General features: G+C 37.2%; 1 protein-coding gene across 5 annotated transcripts in view; it reads left to right on the forward strand.

The window, feature by feature from the left end:
• Positions 1-823: 823 nt before the first annotated feature.
• The window catches only part of tnrc6c1 (trinucleotide repeat containing adaptor 6C1), a 56,650-nt gene continuing 37,549 nt past the window's right edge, over positions 824-19,924 (forward strand). For 3 of the 5 annotated variants that reach the window (XM_073857208.1, XM_073857209.1, XM_073857213.1), the window contains exons 1-3: positions 824-1,459; positions 12,049-12,151; positions 12,906-12,927. In XM_073857208.1, coding sequence (XP_073713309.1) covers positions 12,089-12,151; positions 12,906-12,927 — 85 coding nt within the window. In that variant the 5' untranslated portion in view covers positions 824-1,459; positions 12,049-12,088. The remainder of the gene's footprint in view (positions 1,460-12,048; positions 12,152-12,905; positions 12,928-19,924) is intronic. The other 2 variants (XM_073857210.1, XM_073857212.1) reach the window with 1 other exon arrangement.

A 19,924-nucleotide genomic window follows, 5' to 3' on the forward strand; every position in this document is an offset into this window, starting at 1 on the left:
AAAGCGTCAGCCAAATGCATAAAAAATGCAAATGCAAATGGACATTGTATTTTATATGTAACAATGATCAAATTGCAAAAACCCTACATTAAAAGTACTATAGTATACTATAGTTTTTACAATAGTAAGGTTCAAAACCACTAAACTGTAGTATATATAATATAAGTATTTACTATAGTAATGTTTAAAAAATACTGTGAATTTTACTAGTTTACTGTATTATTTTTTAATGTGGGTGTAGAGCACACTGTATCAGTGTAGCATATAATATTTTTGTTTATGGTATGGTTATAGTATGGTTTTGGTGTGTATTCAATCTGTTTTGTTTGCATAGCTCCCATTCTCTTCTTTTTGAAATGATTTGTCAGCGATAAATGAATAAATTGTAATCGGATTGAATGTTTGTATGTGCATATGGGTTTTAATTTTTTAACTATTAGGTTTCATGTAATTAAGTGATGACTTAACAGACTGATTCTTGTGGTTGTTGAAATTATGCCACCTGCTGGTGAAAGTGTGTGTAAATAAAACGGCAACTTGTTTGAAGTAAAATAGATGCACGCCTTTCTAAAGGAATGCAGTGGTCTTTAAATGTCATTGTTTTAAATGTGTTTGTTTCAAAGTGTTGCTGACGAAGCTTGATTAAGGCCTTATCAAACGCGAGCCAGAATGGGTGGCTGGATGCACACACACGGGTATGAATGTGCGTGTTGCTGGGGGAGGGAAGTAATTCTTCGGCCCTCGTTGTCATGGCAACGAAAAAAGGTGGAGCGTTCTTAACAGAGGGGTTGGATTGTTTGTAAGTTGAGGTCACGTGACGTGCCGCTGGGGTACGGGGGCACTTCCTGTTTTACTCTACTGAGACTTGAGCTGCTGTTGTCAGTTTCAACAAAATGGCTGCTGGAGCGCCGCGAACGAAAATCCAGTGAACGCTTCGTGTCAGCGCAGTATCATTTTAAATGGATGTATTGGAATTTCCATACCATCTATCCATCTGGAGCACTTGCTCGTGGACTCGTTTACATGCGTGTTAGCGAACTAAAAAAAGCATGCTGAAAATTTTCCCTTTACGCACTTTATACAGTATATATGTGACTTTCTTGATGTGAAAACGTCATTCATAGAAGCTCAAACTGCCCGTGTGCGCGCGCGTGTGTCTAAATCGCCGAAATGTTACAAATCATCAACGTGAAGCTTTCTAGCTGATGAGCAAAATCGTCCTTTTCACTGTTTGCACTGGCATTTTTAGAGATATTTTTGGCCTCCGGATAAATTCTTGCATATTGAGAGGTGAATTCCTCAACTGGAAAGTCAGGCTCGCCATTGCAGCTTTACTGCAAGAGTGACTGCGACTGAATACATCTGAACTGTATCAGTACGGGTATCGACAACATCCACCATGCAGCTCATGCATCCGATCTGAACAGCAGACTGCATTGGTTTCGTGTGCGAAATAAAGGTAAGATGTGACATTTTGAAACGGTTATAAATTTGGGTTTAATTTTAGCATGCATTGTCTTTATATGATGGTCTTTTGTGCTGTTTTGTTTCTGACGGTCTGTGACATTGAAAGGGTGCACAGACTGAGGAAAATAACTAAACCCTAACGTTTGTCACAAGATAACAGACGACAGTTTATGCGTCGGTGTTTCTATGTTATTGTTTTTGTCACGTTTATTCTGTTTTGATGGCTAGACATAGCTTGCGTGTGCAAATGTTTACCCCCCACCCCCCGACAAGAACATTGCCCCATTTACCAAACAGGCGCAAGTTTTGTGTATTTTAAGATTGCGGTGAGCAGGTTGAATGCTTTTAACGCCTGACAATGTGAGCGATATGCAGTCTGTAGAGATATCCTTACTGGATTTAAAGACCTGGCGCTTGAAAGACGTGTTCTGTATTTTAAGGGAGTCCCGTCATGTCCTTTGCATCTAGGAAGGCGCGTAAGATGCTCACAATGTTGTCTACTCGGTGCGATTTGAGACCCATTCCTAGTGTTTAATTCGGTGGTTGAAATTGATCAGATTGGTACTATGCCACATCCTGTCTTCATATCGAGCCTTATCTTAATTCTTTTCATCGGCAATGGCAGAAATAAAGTGGACGATATAGAGGAAACTCGATCATTAACTCTCTCCTTGAGCTTTTACGAGTTTTTATGTGGATGAAATCAGTGCAACTATAGCTTGTTAAAATCTGATGTAACTACTGTATATTTATAGATTGAACTAATTAATATGTTAATAATTAGTTAGCATATCTCATTTAAACATTGCCAGAAAGAACCAGATTTTTTCTATCATTAGCTAACAATCATATTTTTAATTGCCAGTTAATATAAAGTTTTAATGTAAGTTAGTCATAATGCAACTGTAACTGTAGCTGCTATAGTTTTAAAGCTTTTCGGCTATGCAGGATATTGGTAACCCGCTTACTTCTTGGGACGGCACCAGTGTCAGACGTCCTCTGCCCGTAACTGTTCATGTGGTGCAGTTGCTAATTTGGCAGGGAGAGCTTTTGCATCCCTCACTGGGTCAGGGGCCCCGTGCAAGACCTTTCAAAGGGCAGTGTGTTCTCTAGAAGTGAAAAAGAGGCCACTTAATGCTCAGATTACCATAAAACTTAGGTCACATTGCCCCTCTCAGCTCGTTCTGATGTATCCTTACTAGCATAAGCTGTGGCTGGGGATTTGCACCACGTGGTTTTATATTTAGGCGTATGTAGCTGTTGGTTATTGGATTGGACCGATTCTGGAGTGTGATCCTTTATGAAACTTGACCTCAGTTCCTGTATAGTAACCATAGTTGAATTTGTCAAGACCACAGTGACCACAAAAATGTGGATGTATCTAATTATATTATAACTATTAACTATGAGATTTTTTTTAAATAGCCAAAGAAATATTTGGAAAGCAAAAAATGAAGTAGATTGTCAAACATCACAAATGTATTCTACAAATTATATTCCGTAATATCACAAGTTAGATTATAGACTGCTATTGGTTGTAGTCTATATCAGTGGCCGGGGCCCCCAGGGGGGCAGCGAGATGGTGCCAGGGGGTCTCAGTTTTATAACATTTTATGAAATACATTAATTACACAGAATTCATGATAAATTAAACCTAAAAACAAGGCTACTAACCAAAAGCACTACTTTTTTATATATAATTTATATAAATAATAATAAGAATTTTTTTAGAACAGTTTTTTGTCACAAATTTTCTTTGGGGGGCCGCGAAGGAATGCACCGTACACAAGGGGGGCCGCACGCTGAAAAGGTTTTGGAACCACTGGTCTATATAATGAGACTAATCTATTATACACATTTGATTTTGACTGTCTTTAATAGATTGTTCTGTGCACACAAACAATGTTGATCTGATATTGAATGAGTCTCATGGTTCATCAATAGCACACATCATTTTATTTATTTGGACACAAGAAACTAACAACTTTCACTTCACTTAATTTAGATTAATGTTAATCTTTAATTGTCTGTGTCAACAAGATCTGCATCCCTCTGACCCTCATTAAACTGGTTTATCATGATAGATAATCATAATAGGGCCGGTTGTCCTCCTCAGGAATAAGATTAGGTTTTTATTTACTCATAGAAAGCTGTAATGAACTCTTTGTGTTTTGATTGTTTATGTATTGATTTTAAGTTTGCATTCCTCTCCTGTTAGATTTTTAGCCCTCGAATTGCGTTTTTGGCATAAGGTTTACATTCTTCTGGGGTTTGTTGTAAACTGTGGTCCAAAGGGCCACTCAGGCTGGTCTTGTAAAAGCAAGATTCCCATGCTGCCATGACACACTAAAGCCGTTCTCTGTCTGAATTCATTAACCTTTTTGAAAAAGCCATGATTTATTCTTGGATTGCCACATTTAACCTGATTGGTTGGATGCAAAATGCCTCTTAGTTGATGTAAAGGATAATAGTTCTTACTTGGGGGATATAGTCTATAACTTGATATAAGGTTCAGTAGTCATAAAGGTAAACATAAAGGTATTTGATGAGCTAATCTTGCTGCTTGTGCTTAATTCCTGCCTATCCTGCCTTTATCTAAAAAAAACTTTTTTACAAATTTGTTTAAACTGTCTTTATATACGAATACATAATTTAAATGTAAGTACTCTGAAAAAGAGAGTATAAAACTTGAGTGTCTGTAGACCTCTCACGGCTGTTTTAAGCACAGCTAATTATTTCCATTCGGGATGAAACAAATGATTGGCTTGCGCGACTATCACTCTCTCTCGCGACCATGACACCACCCCTGTTGCTACGGGATCTGCCCACACATGCGCACACCGATTGATTTGAACGTGCATGAGGCACTCTAGGAAGAGCAAAAGTAAGGCAGAGAAAGAGCATTCAGAACTCACAGTACCTGCATATCCAGTCAGCGCAGACAAACAAGGCAAAAAAAGGAATAAACGAAGAAATCAAACGAGAGTAAATATCGCGTGGCTTTTCCTCGAGTTGATGTTGCGGTAGCGGTATTGTCTCCGGAGTGTAGTCCTCATCAGAGTCAACAATGCTTTCATCACGGAAACGCTTACATGCAAAACATCTTCCACGAAATTCACCTTCATCACAGTGTAACTGATGGTAATAAAAAACATGTATCAATGCAATCTGTTTTTAGCTTTGTCTTATAAATATAACTAGCTCGTTTGTTACCGAATCAAACAAAATATATTTTAAACTTTTCCAGTATCAATATTAGGGGTGTGCATTGGCACTGCCCTCACAATTCGATTCAATTACGATTCACCAGGTAACGATTCGATTCGATTCTACGATGCATTGCGATGCATCAGAATTCTACTGTACACTACAAGGCAAGTGCAACTGTTCTCAACAAAAACGGAAGCTTAGCAGCTTCAAGACAATGACAATTATATACCTGAGATGAGAATTTACACACACGCGTAAGTCTTGTCTAGTTTCCCATTAACTTTGTAGAATCAGAAATGTGCCCATATGTCCACTTTCCATGGAAAAGGGTTCGTTTTTATTTACCCATCTATCACTGTCATCTCTTTCCGCCTCAGCCATCTTGATTGTTGTTGTTATGCCCCCGGAAGTAATTGAAACTTCACAACTTTATTGTCCACTCGAGGCCAGAAAATAAACAGTGACATAATCGATTATGGCACTTTGCTGCATCGATGCTGAATCGTGCATGTGCGCATTGCGATGCTTTGCCGAATCGATTATTGTTGACACCCCTAATCAATATGCTAGCTTGATAGTGAGTACTAAAAGCCATCCTATTTAATATTCATAGTGATAAAGTTGGTTGTATTATTACATGTGATTGTGACATGATGTTACTACATGCACCGCGCTCCTTCCTCTCTGCTCGTCTTGTAAATGCTTCTCCCAGCAGAGACGGTCGGCGTCACGCGTTCATGTGTTTTGGGGGCGTGGCTTAAGAAGAAACCCAGAAGGGATGAGGTGGAGTGAATGGAGAGGTCAACAGACACTCAATTTTTATACTCTCTTTTTCAGAGTACTTACATTTTACTTATGTATTGGTATATAAAGACAGTTTAAACAAATTTGTTAAAAAGTTTTTTAGATAATTCCTGCCTATACTGCCTTTAAAGGCAGAATAGGCAGGAATTATCTAAAAAAGCTTTTTTGCAAATTTGTTTAGACTGGCTTTGTGTATCAATACATAAGCAAAATGTAAGTACTCTGAAAAAGAGAGCACAAAAATCGAGTGTCTGTATACCTCTCTGCACTGTTTTAAACACAGCTAACTTTTCCATTCACTCCACCCCCTCCCTTCTGGGTTTCTTCTTAAGCCACGCCCCCAAAACACATGAACGCGCGAATTACCTCAGACAAGCGGAGAGGAAGGAGCGCGGTGCATGTAATAACATCAAGTCACAATCACATGTAATAATACACCTAACTTTATCACTAGGAATATAAACAGATTGCTTTTATAAACGGATGGCTTTTAGTACTCACTCAGCCAGTGTTTTGCATGGAAGAGTTTCTGTGATGAAAGCATTGTTGACTCTGACGAGGACTACACTCCGCAGACAATACTGCTACTGCATCATCGACTCGAGGAAAAGCCACGCGATATTTCCTCTCGTTTGATTGCTTCATTTATTCCTTTTTTGCCTTCGCTGACTGGATATGCAGGTACTGTAAGATGTGAATGCAGTTTCTGTGAGTTGTTAGTGCTATTTCTCTGCTGTACTATTGCTCTTCGTATTGCCTCGTGCACGTTCAAATCAATCGGGTGTGCGCATGTCTGGGCAGATCCCATAGCACCGGGTGGAGCCATGGTCGCGAGAGAGAGTGATATTTGAGCAAGCTAATCATATGTTTCGTCCCGGATGGAAATAATTAACTGTGTTTAACACAGTCGTGAGAGGTCTACAGACACTCGAGTTTTATACTCTCTTTTTTAGAGTACTTACATTTTAATTATGCATTTGTATATAAAGACAGTTTAGACAAACTTGTAAAAAAGTTTTTTAGATAATTCCTGCCTATACTGCCTTAAAGTAGCTCAAACAAAGCATACAAAGTATATCAATCTGGTATATTTATCACAAAGTTATGTGCCAGATTGTAAAAAGCCATCCATTCGGATGCCCGAAATTTGCATTGTTGATTGTGGTCTTATCCGAGGACAAAAGCTGTTGCCACACTTGTGTGATGTTTATGATTCTTAAAGTAAGAACTGATTGTTGTTTCAGACTTCAATAGATTTCCTTTTATCTATGTTCAGCCTAAACCACTATGAAGACCACAAGAATGAAAGGCCAAGTGCTGTTTTTAGTGTTTATTGTAATTTTGCTAAAGTTCAAACTCACGCTTTTTCCCCTTGGTGCATCAATAATAACCTTCGAACTGATCACTCTCCATTTAGCCCACGTTACATGAGTTTCCTCTTATGCTGAGTCCATTAGTCTGCTGAACTGTTGGATATTTTGCATTTTATTGAGACCAATGTGCAATTGCCAAAAGACCTGCGTGATTTGAGTATAATGACAGGGGTCTTTATGGAAGGCATTTGTGTGATCTATTAGGGCAATAAATTGTCAGTAGAGCTTGTGAAAGTGCTTTCATTAGTGACTTTGCAGGGAGATGAAAGTCATTGGGACCGCTGTGACAGCCGAGTCAATCCACCACAGCTATTTTTAGAGGCTGTTTGCCCGCTGCTAGCTAACAATATGAAAAATCACCTTTCACTCTTTTCATTGTCATTCAGAATGGCAAAAAGTTTTCTTGCGGTTGGATTGTAAATATGCCTGCGCGCATGTGGTCTGGAATTCACGCTTCACTGTTTTTCGCACAGTTTATATTCGCCCTCGGAAATGAAGTCAGACTTGAAAGTTTTTTCAACAGCGTGTTTTGTCTGCGTTAGCTGCTTGTCTAGAGGAGATTTTTGTTATCCAGCGGTTTACTGGCATGTCAGCCCTGGTCTTCTCAAATGGCTCGGAAGTATGGGTTCCTAAAGCACGATTGTGTCGGATGGAGGGGCTGCAGATTTCTTCCTCTGTGTGCTGCTGTTGCTAGCCAGCGGATTCCCGAGGGCTCGCAGCGCTCTTGTTTGTCTTGCAGCTCTGACATTTTTTGGCTTTGTGCCCAGAGAGCATCTAGCCCCCCTTCCACTGTACCTCCACAGTCTCTTCAGCTTGCTTCGTTTGGTCCCACCTCCTCCACCCACCACTGTTTCCTACTGTACGTCACACTGGCTGTTACTTGGATGGCATTGTATATAAATAAAGATTAAACCTGTAAAGAAAGCGGTTTTGTTGTGGGTTGTGCATCTGACACTTTCCTCTGTTTGTCAAAGGTATACATCTCCTGTACTGGGCCTGTAAGTTTGTGTTATTATTTATTGGTAGGTTTCAGAGTAATCTTGTGGGTGATGATATATTTTCGTTGTGTACATGCTTCTGTTAGTTGACAGTAGGGATGCTAAACAATTAATCGCGATTAATCGTTAGCAGAATAAAAGTTTTTGTTTACATCACATATGTGTGTAAACTGTGTATAATAAATATGTATATATATATAAATATGAACACATTCATGTATAATTTTAAGAAAAAAAAAGTATATATTAAGTATTTATATTTATATATAATATAAATTATACATAAATATACAAATGTATATACACATGTAAACATTTCTAAAACATATACATGCATGTGTGTACATTTATTTATACAAAGTTATTATACACAGTTCACACACATATATGATGTAGACAAAAACTTTTATTCTGCTAACGATTAATCGCGATTAATCGTTAAGCATCCCTAGTTGACAGCAACATATCTACTTGGGTGGAATGAAAATAAAAATTTATGATATTGTGATATTTTAATTTGCGATACTGTATCAATACTATAGCCAGAAATCAATACGTTTATGGACAGTCCATTCAGAAATCCGGTGCAATGTGAGGTTTCTGCCGATTTTCACCACTGACTTGGATACTAGTGGTTCATGATGTATTTGTTTATCTCTAGCTGTTGCCCACTTAAACCTAAAAAGTTTTATTAAACAAGGCAGAAAAGAATAAACAAAGGTTAAAGTTAAAGTTTTATTCCTAAACAAACTGACCATCTAAGTCCCAAGAACACCTTTTTTAAATATTCTTTTTTTATTAAAATAAACCTAAAAATACTACAAAACTATGTTCACTGATGACTTTTTAAACTGGACAATGTTGAATTATTTTTTTTAGCAAGGCCTGGTTTAAATGAGTGATTCTGGCTTATTTTGGCTGCAGGCAGAATGGCCTGTATTATGTAATGAATGAGTTGGTGGGATAAGTTCATCTATTTTAGGTTTGTTTGGTATTTCATCTAACACAAAAGGATGGGGTGGCTTTTTCAAATGTATTTATTTCTGTGGTCCAATCTTATTATATTATATAAACCAGACTTCATTTTAATCTTTAAAGCTTGAAACATTAACATTAAACATTAGCGTAAAAGCAAAGTAGGTAATGTTATCAATTTGTCAGGAATTATTATGTTTTATTTTTATTAGAGATCGACCGATATATCTGTTTTCCGATATTTCCCCCGATATTTGAGCATTTTCCGATGATCGGATATCGGGTTTGTAATATCGGATTGACCGATAAACGAGAGAATTAAGGATTGCGCGCGCTGGACGCATCTGAGGAAAGGAGCAGCAGCGTGCACAGCAAATATGACGGCAGAGTGACGCGACTTCATTAAAAGGACGTTGAGTATACTTACTTTGCATCTGAGGCATTTATAACACATCTTATTTGTGCATTAATGTATGTTATGTTAAATAAGTTGATATATTAAAAGCAATGTATGCAGTTTGTCCAAGAATAGAGACGAACTCACAAAATCACGTGCTGATCACTTACCGGGGTTGAAGGCTGAAGCTTTTAACAAGATTTACCCTAAGTTATATTAAAATTTACCAGATAAACATTATTTTGCTAAAATATCTATATAAATGTCTGTGGATATGAATTAATTATTTATTACCTCCGCAAGCGGTCACAGTTTGATACAGTTAATGCGTGAGTAAATGCATAGATAACAGCGCTGTCAACAGCCATTTCATAAGCTATAACAACAAAATATTAATTATTCTGACATCAAATAACATTACCAGTTAAGAAATTCAGTGATATATAAGCCGTTTTGTTTGTTACTTTACTGAATGTAGTATTCCAGTCAGTGATATTATTTGTAAAACCTCTTAGCTAACTACTTGTTTTACTGCTGAAGGCTACATGTTGCTGGTCAAAACAACCATATTATTCCAAAAAAGGCACTTAATCCACCTGTTTTACTCTATAAACTATGTATAACAAGCAGCCAACTCCGCTATACTTTTCTCTCTCTCCCGCTGCCAACCGCAGCTGCGAACTTTGGATCAGTCCATTTCTGACTAAATGATAGGGGTGTTTGGAATGGTCCATGTATTAGGAATATAGTTTCTACATTATTCATTAAATTAATATTATTCTTCACTCTTTCAGACCCCTCTATTTATTACTTTGTATGCAAAGAGGGAGTGATTGTGATGATGATTATTATTATAAGGGTTTGTTCAGTTCAGTAGTGTTGTAGTAATTATTATGTCAAAAACAGAAGTATAACAGTAAATAAAAATCGGTTCAGCATATCGGTTATCGGGCACATAAGCATCCAAATATTTGTTATTGGCATCGGTTTAAAAAAATTAGTATCGGTCGATCTCTAATTTTTATATTTGTTTTATATTGTTTTATATGCATACATATAAGTTAAATTCTGTTAAAAAATCTTTATTGATTTTCGTAAAGTAAACATTGGTTGTATTTATAATGTGTAATTCTTAAATAGAATGCATTTGTGCTATTTCCTTATTTCGTGTATAATTAATTCCTTTGCTGAATTTGGCTTTATTTTATGGGTAATGTGTAAGCAGTAAGGCACAAGAGACTGTGCTGTATCCTGAATAAGTCACGGCTTAAGGGCATTGTTAGGCACAATGCAGATACAAATACAAAAAAAATATGTATTAATGCAAGAAATAAAATCATAGAAAAAGCCTTCTTTCTGCTGGGAAAAAATAGTCCCTGACCGACTGTGAGTGTGAACAGCAACAGAATGTTTCACATATGTCCACGTTTCTATGGGTGCTGTGCACTGATTCCCAGAATAGTTGGGTGCAGCGGTTTAATTGTTAATAAAACACTGCTATTTGTCAGAATCAGGACAGGAACTAACATTATAGATTACCAAATGAGTGTTCTGCATTAAATCATAATCTTCAAATATCTGATAAATCATATAATCTCTGAAAAATAATATTTTTCAATCATCTTCATATTTCAATTAAATAAATAAACCAATGATAAAATAATTCATAATCTTAGAGCTTTGGTTTATGAATGCATTGCATTAGAAATGACGGCTTAATAACCGTTTCATTTCTATGACACCAATGCGTTCAACTATATGAATATTAAAACTTATCAAGCAAAAATATGAGTGGATGAATTTTCTATTAATGACCAGTGTTTGGGTAAGTAACGCGTATACGTAATAATATTACTTTTATGAAGTAACGAGTAAAGTAAGTTAACGCATTAGTTTTTAAATGTACACATTAATATTTGTTTAACTTTTTTAAAAATAGTAATGCGAGTTATTTTCAGTTTAATTTATTTGATAAAAAAATTATGTACTGAATTAAACTACACGTAGTGATGTAGAATTACACATTCTATGTGCGCGCACCAGTTTGAGTCAGAAACGGGTAGGCCAGAGCTTGACATTTTTGTGATGGAAATATGCAGAACCTCATAAAAAACACCTGAAAGGCCTGAAAGAGATAAAACCTTAGCCAAGTAAGAAAAAGTAGCGCAAAAGTAACGTAAGCATTACTTTCCATGAAAAGTAACTAAGTAATGCAATTAGATATTAAAATTGTAATGGATTACTTTTAAAAGTAACTTTCCCCAACACTGTTAATGACAGACTATTTTTTAAAACTATACTGTCCTTAATGTCCTTAACTCAACACATATTATTTTAGGAACAACACACTTTATGTTGTTTTAACACATATTACACATTGTGTTGTCCCTTTTATTTATTTAAACTCAAAATCAACACGAAATGACACATAATGTGTTAAAATAACACATAATGTGTTAAATAGGATAACACAAAACAATGTGTTAAAATTAACACATCATTTCTTAGAGTGTATAGACTAATGGAGAACATAAAGTCAACCCTTTGTTTGGGTGCAGCTAGTGCAGGTGCATTTAAATACCATATAGTGAAATCTGTGCTATGAAATGCATTAATCCTTAAAATTAGTGTAGGTATGACATTTAGTTGTTTTATTGTTTTTGTATAATGCCTTGGTATGATCTCGTGTAATGCTTTGTCTTATTGGGTGAAACTCTAATTTTACATATGCCTTGGCTTAGAGATACTTAGTCATTTAGCTGTGTTTAGCTGTATTTGATTTATACAGGGACCAAGATTACTGACAGCTTATGCTCTTTTATAGCCTTGGGACAAAACAGGAGACAGAAGAGGAGAACCATTTGATGGAAGAAAAGAAAAAGAAAAAGCAAGACGAAAAGAAAAAGAAGGAAGCTGCTCAGAAAAAGGTTAGCATTTTTTTTCTCCGACCCACAAGCATTCACTTTGAATGCTTTGCTTGCGTCCTTATAAAAGCTGCTTAACGGACACCTCACTGGGTCTGTCATAAGCCTCTGAGATCTTTACAGGCTCGTAACTGCGAATGTCAAACTGAAATGGCCTTTATAACGTCCAGCCAAGATCTGTGTAAACACAGCGTGTACAGGATAGATGTCTATCTGTAGCAGCTTTTATAGTCAATTGTCATTAAAATTAACAATCAATTATCTGGACAATCATTAAGTTTAATACTTCAGACAATGTGGAGTTGAAATAGTATATTAAACAGTATATAAGTCTAATATATAGTGTGGTGTTCTGTACAGTATTTAGTAGTGCAAAAGGTCATGGGTTCGAACCCAGTTAACACGCATACTGATTTAAAAACCGTTTACCTTGTAATGCACTTTAAGTCGCTTTGGATAAAAGCGATCTTCAAATGCATAAATATAAAATGTAAAAATACAATTAATTAATAAATAATTAACAAAATGAATATGTTGCTCACTCACATTTTAAACACTACCTGCATAAGTTGAACTGGGCATGCCATTTATGAGCATATCATTTATCATATAAGACTTTATTTATTTATTAAGATTTTCAATTCATTGTCAATATACAGTTGTTTTTGTAGAAGACTTTTCAGGGCCGAGAAATATCCATTGTCAAAAAAACTTTTTGTATGTATATCTCCATTTTAATTTTGTTTTTCCTTTACAGGCTGCTGAACAGAAAACCAAAGGTCAGTAATGATTCCCTTTCCATTATTTATTTCTTAAAGGTTTCTTGCATGCAAAAATTTTTACATACACTGTGCCAAAGCTTGTTGCGTATACTTGAGTTAAGAGTAAAGATGAGGAGTGAGTAAAGATATCAGTAAAGGTGAGTTGTCTGTCAACTTTGAATTGTCTAAAAGCCAAGCTATTACTTGAATCAGTATTTATGGCCACAGAAGTCAGTCAATAGACAAAATGAGCCAGTTTACTCTCCAGTGTAGATAACTGCACTTACTGTGTGACTGTGTATTCATCTTAGTTCAGCACAGTATGTGTCGCTGCAGGGGTGGGTGACATAATACCATTTGCTATAGTGCCAGTTTCAGCACATTGGATCAGTACCATTATTTGTGTGGTGTGTATGAATGACTGGCACAAAAAATATATAAAGGCAACAGTTGGGAGTGATGGTCCGACCATCTTTGGTGACTCCTGAAGGATTCAGAAGTTTGTGTTGGGGGTTCTCAATGAACGTTAACTTTAAAATTAACTTTAGGGACTCAATGTGTAGCAGCCTACCTTTCAAAAACTTCAGCAGTTGATTCAAGTTCAAATTGCTGTTTGTACTAAACATGTATAACTAAACGCGTCAGTCACTACTAAGAAATGTACCATTTTGTCAATAATTTGAAACTTTGCAATGCATTGTTTATGGTTGTTTTAATTCACCATTGGCAGGTGTGGCAAAAACTTATTTTGGACCTAGACTAACTTGGTGTCTAACGTCACTGAATGCTTTAAAAGCAAACCCAAGACACAAAGATTATAAAGAGAGCAAGTGAGTTGAAAACCCAGTTAAGACTCTGAGATCAGGGGGTGTGTGCTGACGTGGTTGGATCTGGACTCCTTGCTTACTGAGGAACGGGTTACGCCCTCTTCATTAAGATAGGCTGAGGTATGAGGCAGTAAACCTCAGACAGCAGAGTCTCCTTAAGAGTTGCAACAGAGCCGTCGTAGGGCAGATGGGAGAGGGCTTTATGTCATGTTAAGGATAGATGGTCATAAATCTCATTAGAGCATCTGCTAATGCTGGAGCTCTCAAACACCAGACTCTGGAGGGAATGCTGACCTGCTTTGTGCAGACATATTTTAGCGCTGAACACAAGAGGAACTTCCCTTGTAGAATATTCTGGAAAATTGAGATGCAAAGCTCTCTCTTTGTCTCTATTGCACTTTAATCCTTTGAATTTTTGTATCTTTCTATGAGTCAAACTGCAGGTTCTTTATTCTTTTTATTTAGATTCCCATTTTTTATCAGATAACTTTTTTATTTAGGCCACATCCACACGAAGCCAGTGCTCCCCCATCCGTTCATTTTTTAGCCAATATTTTTTCCTACGTAAACATGGAGTTGTCTCATGAAATGTTTATGGTGTTAACAAATGGAAGAAACAATTTCTTAAGAGGTGTGTCACAGTGTGGCATCGCAACAAGTTACATTTCAACTTTTTACATAGGGTTTTATATACAGATCAACATTCACGACAAGAAATGTGTGAAAACTGGAATAATCCAGAGATCAGGGAGCTCCTTACTCACTGTCTGTGCTAAAACGAAGGTCAATCGCCAGGTTCATAGAACAGCACGTGTCATGCGCAAGTTCATGATCAGATCAGATACGCACGTGGTTTCTCCAGAGAGAAATAGCGGATGATAAGTAAACTTATGTTTCAATGTATTTTCCGTTATGTCGAGTTCAGACTCTGCACGATTTTAGCCCTAATTTGACTGGCCGATAGGTTTTGAGAAATCGGCAGTAAAGGCAAGAAATCAGAGGCTCGTTCATGAGAGTTGTTTCCTTGCCACTTCTTGCGTGCTTTTGGTTGGGAAACGTAGTTTGCGGACCGGGACAATGTTGCCGGCGATTCTTCCTATGGTGAAGTCGAGGTCTGGGTATCGATTCAGATGTTTCAGATCGTTTCGATTTCCATTCACATGCTATCAAATCGATTCCGATTCTTGGGTCGGTTTTTATACTCGATTCAAATCAATGAATGTAGATTTAATACACATACTACATTTATAAAAAAGAACAGAAGTTTACAAGTGCATAAATAATAAAAAGAAATTAAAAGCCACAACACTATCGTCGTCGTCTTGCTTGCAAAATCTAAAATGCTTCCATACCTCTGACTTTTTATGTGAAAGTGGCATCGACGAAGCACCTGAACCGCCATTTTAAGCACTGAATAAATGAATGACAGGGCTCGCCTCTCGCTCCTTGATTACATCGTGCAAGGCAAAAAAGAGGGTGACATCTAATGGAGAAGACTATTAATTAAATTAACGTTAATCTTATGTTCAATGTTTCAGAAATAAATATGGAAAAAAATGATTTGTGGCCTTTGAGAATCGATTTTGAATCGATTAAAAATTTTAGTTTTTCTGCCCAGCCATAGTAAAGTCATGCAGTGTGAAACCCCCTGTTGCCGATCCATCGGCTTTATACAAAAGGGGTGAAATATACGGATTAGCTGTACACGAAGACACAAGGGTGTCGGTTTCAGATTTATCTACTCTTGATCCATCTCTTAGATTCCCGTTTTTATTTTCGATCGTACATATTTTATTATTGTTAGTTTGTTATTTTATTAATACTTATTTTTCAATTGTTTATTACTAGCGCAGGCTGAAAACTGACCAGATTTACATTTCACTCCAAGTTGACCCTCGTGTATAATTGGGTATGTGATGACGAACAAATTGAATTGAATTAATCTTTGTGTAATGGAGCTATTGCAGAGTTTGCCTAATTGTATCAAATTTGTTTTGGCTTTGGTTTTTGTCTCTCTATCCTCCCCTGAACCATACCTAAAGATGCATTCCATCCGCATCTAGTCCTTTCACGTTTAGCCTTTTAATCTAAATTTTTGTGCTTGAAAGTTTACGTTGTGGACCTGCAAAGCTGTGTTTTCAGTCATTGGCAAAGCCGTGCATATGATTTGCATGATAATTAAAATATTATTATTTAGCATTGTATATGGCATATGTGAATTAGCAGGTCACCTAAACAGCATCTGTATGGTAGGAGAAATGTGAAGGTCAACTCAAAAATGACTTCTGAGTGAGCAATGCAGAGAGCAGCAGGGGACTGTAAGACTACCCAGCTTTCCTTTTCAAAAGAGGCCCGGGAGGCCCTACACAGGGCTACAAACACACACAGGGCAGTGCTTTTGCTAAACCGAGGGAGTATTTCCGTGAAATGAGGGAAAAAGGGACAGACAGGGAAAAAAAATTTGATGGGAACCGACTGTAGGTCTCTGTAGCCGTGTAAATTGATGAAGGGAGCTATGGAGGTATGTGAAAGGAAGATCGAAAACCTGCTTGAGTTTCCTGTTAGCGCGAATCTCTTGGTTTTGGCCGCAGAGAACCTCAAAGGCCTGAGAAGGTTTTAAGACGACTGACAAAACAACCATCCCCCTCACCTCTCCTGTTCTTTCCTAGTCTCTTTCTGTTTCGCTTTCTTGCACATTCTCTTAAAGGGAAAGTTCACCCAAGTCTGTTCAGTATGTCTGTCAGGTGCAGTTCTGGATGGGTCCATTACCCAGCATGCCTTGGAAGCAAGCATTAGGCGGAATAGTTCACACAGGTTATTTGTTAATTAACACCTGTTCTGCTTTAAGGACGGCTCATTGCAGCACATTTCTAAGCCATATTTCGGAATTAGGACATTGTTAATTACTGCTAATGACTCAGGCTGGCTGTTTGTCCTTGAGATTCTTTGTTGGTAAAAACGAGTTTGATCCCCAGAGGATCTCTACAGGATTTTGCTGTAGAGCAGAACACGGGATGCTACTGTGTTTTGAGTCTTTACCTAGACAGCCTATCTGAGAGGGCAGACATGACCCACTGTGTGCATGCATGTGCGTGCAGAGGACCGAATGAAAGATGATTCATGGCCTAGTGGAACATGTTTTTCATTATAGTTTTTTTTTAAGGAGGTGCTCAACTCGCCTTTGAGAATTTTAGTACCTTTAGAAGAACATAGTTGTTTTTTAAGACATTTTATTTTCAGAACTTGTAAGTGTTATAAGCTGTGACCCTGGTGTCTTTTCATATCCCCTGGGTCCCAAATTGAAAGTCTTACTCTTACACCCACTGACACCTACGTCCGCATGTTACTATATTTTGGAAATAGCATTCTTTTAGAGCAAGGTATTTATATTGGCTTTCAAAAGAAATCGCTTTGTAATGTTTTGTGAGTCATTTTAATAACAGATTAGGTTTTTCTCATTAGTTAATTATACCAACACTTCATGTAAGGTTTGGTAAATTGCTGCCTCATATGCCCTCATCAACAGGAGCGGAAGAGACCAGATGGGTTTAGGATAGAAACAGAGTAGTATATTCTGAATGAATAGTGGTTAATTCCATTAATTTCATCCTGAACAGCAAAATCTAGATGAGCAATAACCCCTGAAGTAAAGGCGAGGCAGTCCTTGAAATATTGCATGATGGTGGGTGTAGCCATTAGAAGAGGTAATGAGGTCTGCTTTTCATGACTGAAAACTTTTCTGTCACTTTGTTTGCTATCAGCGACTTTCTATGCATAAAGCAAAAGTTTGATCTTTGTGAGACTTTTCAGCATTAAAGGGTGGTTATAGAGTTGTTTCCCCATGCTAAACATATGCAAAGTGTCAAAAAAGTAGTTTGATGTGTTACAGAGTCTTTCTGTGCCGAATGCACTTCGACAGAGTTCGTACAAGTTTCAGAAAGTTTTTTTCGAATACAGTTCCAGCTGACGTTTCAGGGGTACGCTATACGTATCACTTCTTTTTATGGGCACTCCCCCTGGGAAACCACGCCCACATGTCAATCAGCGAATAGAGCGAGAGTTGAGGACGCTAAGTTACAGGCATCACTGCTTATACCGCTTTGTTTTATATAAAACTCAACAATGGCACGAAAGAAAAAGTGTGTTTTTGGATGTAAGGAGAAGAAAGCCAGCCTTATGGAAACGATGAATATAGTTTATTATCCGGGGAAGCAGCAGAGTTTTGCGTGTGTGTTTGTTTAACGCTGGATTTCATTGAAAAGTCCCAACCGAGTCATGAGTTGCATGCGGTAATGCTGGCTACACACCACAAGATTTTTTACATCTTATAAGATTTTCAAAATGTGATAGATCACAAACATGAGGATAATTTTTTTTGATTTAACTGTTTTGCTCCTATTGTGTGTGGTGTGCCATGATGTATCAAATACAGCACACCATACACGAAAAGAGTCTCATCTGTGAACACATGAAATCTCGCGAGACTTTAGAATAAGCATGGCGGACGATATGCAGGAAGAAATTTCAATGATAGTATTTGGAATGATTTTCACAGAAAATTCAAGAAAAAAAAGAAAAGGGTTCTGGTGAAGTCGTGGAGACAGCAGGAAAATTGTCCAATTTCTGCTGTCCACATCCATTTTACTTTGTGCTGCACCGTGACTGCTTCCATTTTCCATCATCTTGCTTTCTGATTGGATATTGTTTCGTTTCACGTGATAATCTCAAGAGCCTACATTGATAAAAATTATTCATTGAATTTAATACATTTTTTTAAGGTAAGTGGTTGCAATCAATTTATTTAAGCTACATTTAAACAAAAGTTTTATATTTTATTTTACTTTACTAATCTTTTTTGTTTAAATGCAGCTTAAATAAATTGATTGCAACTACTTACCTTAAAAAAATTGATTAAATTCAATGAATCCTTTTTTTCAGTGTACAGGCGTTTGTCCTTGGGGTCCCCCCCACACATCAGGAGTTCTGATCGTAAAAATTAAAAATCATGGCTCTGATGTTCTTCAGATCAGATTCTGACACTCTTAACACACCTCCCACTTAGGGAAAATCTGATCAGATAATCTGTAGAACCATCAAGGTAATCGGGACACAGCTAGGATTGTCAGAAGGGGGTAAATCCCCAAAATCAGACCAATTATCTTTTGGTGTGTACCCAGCATTAGTAAGACTTCTGTGTTATGTAAGGAATAATTGACGATGGGCCATTGAATTATTAGAAAATAATGCACACCAAGGGGGTGTTACACCGCGGGTGTGCATTATTTTCAAATGGTTCAGGGGACCGGAGTCAATTATTCCGCTTATACCACGGTTACCACAAACATTGCTCTGGTGCCTATTTTTAAGCCATTTGACAAGTTAGGTGTGCGGTTTACAGAAAAATAATAAATAACACCCATGGAACATTTCTCGGCCAATCAGAATGCAGCATTCAACAGACCCGTGGTATAAGTTGGAAATAGGCATGTAAGTGCATATTATATAAACAATACGAACATGTAGTGAATCATAAGTTATCCAGTCAGTATTGTATAAAGTGTTGACTCATGACTCGCTCCTCCCGCCGTTCGAAACTCCTCCTGAATTTTTCGTACGTTATCGGAAAAGAATCTGTAAAGCTATTCTGTCTTTTATAAATCTGATAAAACTAAAAACTGTTTGGAGATTTGAAGGATGTAATACTACTCTATTGGTACTCCAGATTATCATCAGATATGCAAAAACAGCGTGTGTTATGGACGCTTTAAGGAACTTGTACAAATGTTGGCCGGTTCATATAAGTGAGTCAGCACAGCCCTGCAGGATAATCAGTGTTTCTCTGAAAGAAGTAGCAGGGCTCCCAGGAGATTCCATTCATTTGCATAGAGAACCAAACATGCTGTGGTTAAAGGGCTGTGCATTTAAGTTGCTAACTATTTCGTCCTACAAAACCTGATGCAAATGATGATTTAGGCTAATTTGCTTTTTCGTGACTAACGTCCAAAGAATTACACATTCCAGTGTGAACAATGTACCATCACCACCTACACGATTAGGAAAACTCGCCTTCATGCCATGTATTTGTTTTATTGGATTCTGAAATTATTCAACAAAAGGCGGTAAGTTCACAACTATAAATAACTTTTGCAACAATTAAAAATATATGTCATAAAGGCATCAACATAAAA

This window comes from Misgurnus anguillicaudatus, chromosome 19 (assembly GCF_027580225.2).
Source record: "Misgurnus anguillicaudatus chromosome 19, ASM2758022v2, whole genome shotgun sequence".
Classification (NCBI taxonomy): Eukaryota; Metazoa; Chordata; class Actinopteri; order Cypriniformes; family Cobitidae; genus Misgurnus; species Misgurnus anguillicaudatus.